The sequence below is a fragment of the Salmo trutta genome, unplaced genomic scaffold (genome assembly GCF_901001165.1).
Source record: "Salmo trutta unplaced genomic scaffold, fSalTru1.1, whole genome shotgun sequence".
NCBI classification, from domain to species: domain Eukaryota; kingdom Metazoa; phylum Chordata; class Actinopteri; order Salmoniformes; family Salmonidae; genus Salmo; species Salmo trutta.
Window position 1 is genome coordinate 140,392 of NW_021822707.1, and position 7,304 is coordinate 147,695.

At 42.8% G+C, this 7,304-nt stretch overlaps 1 protein-coding gene across 1 annotated transcript in view; it reads right to left on the bottom strand.

Moving 5' to 3' along the window:
- Positions 1-6,986: 6,986 nt before the first annotated feature.
- The window catches only part of LOC115183930 (CDK5 and ABL1 enzyme substrate 2), a 65,125-nt gene continuing 64,807 nt past the window's right edge, over positions 6,987-7,304 (bottom strand). Inside the window, exon 7 of the mRNA XM_029744907.1 lies at positions 6,987-7,127. Coding sequence (XP_029600767.1) covers positions 6,987-7,127 — 141 coding nt within the window. The remainder of the gene's footprint in view (positions 7,128-7,304) is intronic.

The window sequence follows — 7,304 nt, forward strand, 5'->3', positions numbered from 1 at the left end:
CACTATATCTAATCAAAAGTAGTGCACTATATCTAATCAAAAGTAGTGCACTATATCTAATCAAACGTAGTGCACTATATCTAATCAAAAGTAGTGTACTATATCTAATCAAAAGTAGTGCACTATATAGGGAATAGGGTGCCATTTGGGATGCCCACCAAGTTGTACAGTGGCACGTGTTCAGACACGCATAACGATTCGTAAACATTACAGAGGTGGAAAAGGAGGAAGTTGTTACACAACACAGAGCACCAATAAAACGTGGATCAATATATATTTATCATCTCTAACGTAGTGTGTGAATTCATAACAATAAGACAGCGGCTGCGTTTGAAACGCTGTTTCCCTTTTATAGTGCACTTCTTTTGGCCATGGCTATAGGGGCTCGTCAAAAGAAGGGTGCCGATTTAGCCACACACACACACACACACTGCATCTTGTTGAACACTGTAGTACCTCAGTGCAAGGTTTGGTAAGCCTCTTCTTTTCTTTCTCTTAGCAACAATAATCATCGTTATCACGTTGGTACAAAACAATTAAAATGTAGTAAAATATCAGACAGACGGAACTAGAGGGCGACATCTCAAATGGTACCCTAGTCCATAAACAGTCACCTACTTTTGACCAGAGCCCTTGCCATTTGGGAGGCGACCCACCATTTGTGAAGTCCGTCAGTGACAACAGTCATAATGTGAATATACTTTGTTTCTGTAGCTCATCGACTATGCTAGCTGGAAGACTCAGGGGTGCACCCCCCCCCCATAGGCCCTGGTGAAAAGTAGTGCACTACATAGGGAATAGGGTGCTAAAGTAGTGCACTACATAATAGGGAATAGAGTGCTAAAGTAGTGCACTACATAGAGAATAGAGTGCTAAAGTAGTGCACTACATAGGGAATAGAGTGCTAAAGTAGTGCACTACATAGGGAATAGGGTGCTAAAGTAGTGCACTACATAGAGAATAGAGTGCTAAAGTAGTGCACTACATAGGGAATAGAGTGCTAAAGTAGTGCACTACATAGGGAATAGGGTGCTAAAGTAGTGCACTACATAGAGAATAGAGTGCTAAAGTAGTGCACTACATAGGGAATAGGGTGCTAAAGTAGTGCACTACATAGAGAATAGAGTGCTAAAGTAGTGCACTACATAGGGAATAGGGTGCTAAAGTAGTGCACTACATAGAGAATAGAGTGCTAAAGTAGTGCACTACATAGGGAATAGGGTGCTAAAGTAGTGCACTACATAGGGAAAAGGGTGCTAAAGTAGTGCACTACATAGGGAATAGGGTGCGAAAGTAGTGCACTACATAGGGAAAAGGGTGCTAAGGTAGTGCACAACATAGGGAATAGGGTGCTAAAGCAGTGCACTACATAGTGAAAAGGGTGCTAAAGTAGTGCACTACATAGGGAACAGAGTGCTAAAGTAGTGCACTACATAGGGAACAGAGTGCTAAAGTAGTGCACTACATAGGGAAAAGGGTGCTAAGGTAGTGCACAACATAGGGAATGGGGTGCTAAAGTAGTGCACTACATAGGGAATAGGGTGCCGTTTGGGACACACCCTCACCGGCCGTGGTTGTCGTCATCCGATCAAGATCAAGATTTGTCGCGTTTACACATGGTAACACCATGCCTCTTATCTGCCCACTGCGTCCGCATTGTGATCGGATTCCCTGGTCCCTCCCTGTATGCAAATGAATCCAACCTGCCTCGGCCCTCCCTTATGACACAAGCTCTATAAATGAACAGAAAACAGCACACTTCTAGTGTACTGCTGCTCATTCCGTTCACCAGCTCCGGAGGTCTAAGTCACCGGCCTTCTAGCCGTCACTGAACTGGATCGTCACCCACACCTGGTTCCCATTCCCCCTGATTAGTAATTGCATATATGTGCCCTCTGTTCACCATTGTCTTGGTCGGTTAGTGTTCCCATGTCCGTTGGTCTTGTGAGTACCTGTGCTTTGTTATTTCGGCTTTCGTGCTGCGTGTATTGTGTACTCATCATTACGGGTCACGTCCCGTGTATTGTTATGCATTTATTATTACGGGTCACATCACGTGTATTGTTGTGCATTTGTTATAAAGGGTCACGTCCTGTGTATTGTTGTGCATTTGTCATTACGGGTCATGTCCCGTGTATTGTTGTGCATTTGTCATTACGGGTCATGTCCCGTGTATTCTTGTGCATTTGTTATTACGGGTCACGTCCCGTGTATTGTTGTGCATTTGTCAATACGGGTCACGTCCCGTGTATTGTTGTGCATTTGTTATTACGGGTCACGTCCCGTGTATTGTTGTGCATTTGTTATTACGGGTCACGTCCTGTGTATTGTTGTGCATTTGTTATAATGGGTCACGTCCCGTGTATTGTTGTGCATTTGTTACTACGGGTCACGTCCTGTGTATTGTTGTACATTTGTTATTACGGGTCACGTCCCGTGTATTGTTGTGCATTTGTCATTACGGGTCACGTCCCGTGTATTGTTGTGCATTTGTCATTACGGGTCATGTCCCGTGTATTGTTGAGCATTTGTTATTATGGGTCACATTCCGTGTCGTGTATTGCGGGTCTCGTCCAGTGTATTTATTAAAGGTTTCACTTCGCTCTTTTGTTTGGGTTACATCCCTGTGTTTTTGTATACGTGTTTGTTTTGGGCTTCGTCCTGTGCCTTTTCATGGCATGTTCTATATTTTGGGTGGAGTATTCAACACCCACTATTACAAATTCCTGCGCCTGTCTCCAATCATTTATACAACGTGACAACAGTCAATAGTTTTACACTCTCCTCGTTACAGACTGTATTTGTTATCCAACCATTAGAGCCAGGGCGTAATATGCTACTGTTCTGATATCCTCCACTTGCAGTACAAATCAATAGCATTATATGGGCTCCCGAGTGGCACAGCTGTCTAAGGCACTGCGTCTCAGTGCAAGAGGTGTCACTACAGCCCCTGGTTCGAATCCAGGCTGTATCACATCCGGCTGTGATTGGGAGTCCCATAGTGCGGCGCACAATTGGAACAGCGTCGTCCGGGTTTGGACAGGGTAGCCCGTCATTGTTGATAAGAATTTGATCTTAACTGACTTGCCTTGTTAAATAAAATATTCTCCTATTTTAAAAACGGTTTTGTAGACGTAGGAGGTTGTGTCCAGGCAGGTCTTAATATGATAACTTATAGCAAGACGCGTGATCAAATTATTAAAATGGATAAAAGCACGTGAAGTCAACGGCTTTATAAAGGAATAACGTGTTAATATAAAAGTAGCCTAAAGTATCCTCCGTGTTGTGTATCGCATCCTCCGTGTTGTGTATAATATCCTCCGTGTTGTGTATAATATCCTCCGTGTTGTGTATAATATCCTCCGTGTTGTGTATCGCATCCTCCGTGTTGTGTATAATATCCTCCGTGTTGTGTATCGCATCCTCCGTGTTGTGTATAATATCCTCCGTGTTGTGTATCGCATCCTCCGTGTTGTGTATAATATCCTCCGTGTTGTGTATAATATCCTCCGTGTTGTGTATAATATCCTCCGTGTTGTGTATAATATCCTCCGTGTTGTGTATCGCATCCTCCGTGTTGTCATATTTGACAGTGGCCTCGTTCACGCTTACAGACACCTACAGTATGTACCTTTATGTGTCAGTTTGGACATATTCTGCACTTAATTGCTAGCGATTTGTCTGGAAAATGCTCAAAGAGTTACAGAATATAATAGAATTGTGTTGTCCTGACCAGTAAAAGGGGTCATTTGTCATTGTAGGATGGTCAGGGCGTGGCAGGGGGTGTTGTTTTTGTGTGTTTCGGGGTTGGTTTGTTTCATGGGGATTTGTTCTAGTTTTCATTTTCTATGTTAATTTTCTATGTGTGGCCGAGTATGGTTTCCAATCAGAGGCAGGTGTCTTTCGTTGTCTCTGATTGGAAGCCATACTTAGGCAGCCTGTTTTTTCCTTTGGGTTTTGTGGGTGGTTGTTTTTCGCATAGTCAATGCTACCTTAAGGAACTGTCGTGTGTCATTTTGTTAATTTTTGTTTAAGTGTTCACTTTATACGTTAAATAAAAGAAGATGAGCACTCAACACGCTGCGGCTTGGTCTGTCCCTTTCGACGCATGTGACAAGAATATAATAACATCTAAAATGATTGCATTATATTCCAGGAGTCCAATTCTTAGATAGGCCTTAACAGTACCAAAGGATTTTTATTTTGATATGCAGGGAGAACGACCATGCTTTGGTTTGTTCCAAATCATTGATTAGTTATAATTCAGTAACAGAGTCTCTTTCACTCATCGAGGGTTGATAGACTGATATAACAGCATTACAGAATTTAAACTGAACTGAAAATGTATTGGGGATGCATGAGATGGACTACGATGGAGTTGCAACAGGAGAGAGCAGTTCACGACAAGGTATAATGTGGAGGCCTGATGTTCCCCTGTACCTTCAGATCAAGGTAAAATGTGGAGGCCTAACTTCCATAGACAAGCCACTGTAATATAATACCACTGCACAATTTTCATATGTGATATATAAACTGAATTAGCCTATTCACAGCAGCTTTCCCTTAATATTACCACAGCACTGTCCAGAATGAACGGTGGGCGGGTGTGGGATGGTCACCCAATACCGCATCCAGCTCTGAAGAAACTGGACACTGGGTTCTTCTGTTCCCATCCAGATCTGAAGAAACTGGACACCGGGTTCGTCTGGTTTTTAATGAAGACCAAGATCTTATTTCTGGATGAATTGTAGCGGTATCGTTGTCCATAATTGTGGTGTTTTCAAGATAACTGGGAACTGGGAAAAAAAACAACAAGGTCAAATAATGACGTCAGTGATCTTCAGGTCGGAAAGTCGGAGCTCTAGAAAGATGGTCGAGTTTCCAACTTGGAATTCTGAGTTGGATGACCGTTCAAATTTTTTTTCTCTCCCAGTTGTAGCCCCAAGTTGTCTCGAACGCACTGACGTCAGAAGCTGGAGATATCCAAGTTCCCGAATTCCTGAGTTGCCAGTTGTTTTGAATGCGGCATTACTACCTCAACTGGCCTGTGTGATTTATTTGAGAGGACGGGACAACCGTAACGTTGGTCAAATGTATACGCTTTCGTTGTCAGGATATGTTGACACTTCAAGGCCGTATCCACAACTAGATGCATCTTTGACTACCTCTGGAAGTGGTCAGGAAGAGCTAATCAAAATCAAATCGCAATGTGTCTTTTGATTGTCTACACCTGTCGACAAAATGTGGGAACAATCAGAATGTGGACAAGATCAGGACAACAGACGCATGTTAGAACCAAGTATAAACAGGGCTAAATGCTTGGTTATGACGGTGTAAACAGGGCTAAATGCTTGGTTATGATGGTGTAAACAGGGCTAAATGCTTGGTTATGATGGTGTAGACAGGGCTAAATGCTTGGTTATGATGGTGTAGACAGGGCTAAATGCTTGGTTATGATGGTGTAAACAGGGCTAAATGCTTGGTTATGATGGTGTAAACAGGGCTAAATGCTTGGTTATGATGGTGTAAACAGGGCTAAATGCTTGGTTATGATGGTGTAAACAGGGCTAAAAGCTTGGTTATGATGGTGTAAACAGGGCTAAATGCTTGGTTATGATGGTTTAAACAGGGCTAAAAGCTTGGTTATGATGGTGTAAACAGGGCTAAATGCTTGGTTATGATGGTGTAAACAGGGCTAAATGCTTGGTTATGATGGTGTAGACAGGGCTAAATGCTTGGTTATGATGGTGTAGACAGGGCTAAATGCTTGGTTATGATGGTGTACGCAGGGCTAAATGCTTGGTTATGATGGTGTAAACAGGGCTAAATGCTTGGTTATGATGGTGTAGACAGGGCTAAATGCTTGGTTATGATGGTGTAGACAGGGCTAAATGCTTGGTTATGATGGTGTAGACAGGGCTAAATGCTTGGTTATGATGGTGTAGACAGGGCTAAATGCTTGGTTATGACGGTGTAAACAGGGCTAAATTCTTGGTTATGATGTTGTAATAAGACCTATGTGAGTTAAGCTACAAGGGTTACAATATAAATATCCCTTATGCTGCGCTGATAGAATATAGTAAATATACATCTCAGAAAGGATAAATATATTAAATGTATTTTTGGTTAAATGTTTGTGTGATGTTATTTGTTTTCCCTTTAACCGGTATTCCTCTGGTAAAGTCACGACTCATGATGCTAACTAGTAACCGGTATTCCTGTGGTAAAGTCACGACTCATGATGCTAACTAGTAACCGGTATTCCTGTGGTAAAGTCACGACTCATGATGCTAACTAGTAACCGGTATTCCTCTGGTAAAGTCACGACTCATGATGCTAACTAGTAACCGGTATTCCTCTGGTAAAGTCACGACTCATGATGCTAACTAGTAACCGGTATTCCTCTGGTAAAGTCACGACTCATGATGCTAACTAGTAACCGGTATTCCTGTGGTAAAGTGACAGACCTCACATTTGATCCCAATGCTACTGTTGAACTTGACCCCCCCCTAGAGGAATATGGCAGCATGAACACTTTCAGGTTCAGAATGTATAGAAATAGATGTACTGTAATTTGATGACATTATAGGTGCCATTTCTTCTTCTCGTGAGGGTAAATACCAGTATTGTTACTGATTATGAGTGTGTGGTCAGTGCTACAGGACATACCTAAGCCTTTACCACATCATATCTCTCTTAATTTCTCTCTCATTTTCTTTCTTTCCATCTCTGCTCCCTTTAAATGCCTTAATTTGTCTCTCCTTCATCCCTCCCGCCCCTCCCCCACCGTGCTTCTACATCTGCATTGCTTGCTGTTTGGGGTTTTAGGCTGGGTTTCTGTACAGCACTTTGTGACATCAGCTGATATAAGAAGGGCTTTATAAATACATTTGATTTGATTGATTGATTGATTGACTGATTGATGTCCAGTCTTCAGTCCTTGTAGGTGGGGATCCTGTCCCAGTGGACGTGGCAGGGGTCTGGTCCTAGTTCTGCTGCACCAGGCGTCGGTAGTGTGGCATGATGGTGCTCTCAGGCAGGTACAGAGCCATCTCCAGGGCAACAAGGATCGTGAACTCAAACGGGATCAACTCTCGCCGACTGATACGGAAACGCTCCTCCAGTTTCTACAGTAGAAGAGTTTAGGAGAGATAGGAGAGATGAGAGAGAGATAAGAGAGAGAGAGAAGAGAAAGGAGAGAGAGATGTGAGAGATGAGAGAGATGAGAGAGAGAAGAGAGAGAAGAGAGAGAAGAGAGAGAGAGAAGAGAGAGAAGAGAGAGGAGAGAGAGATAAGAGAGAGAG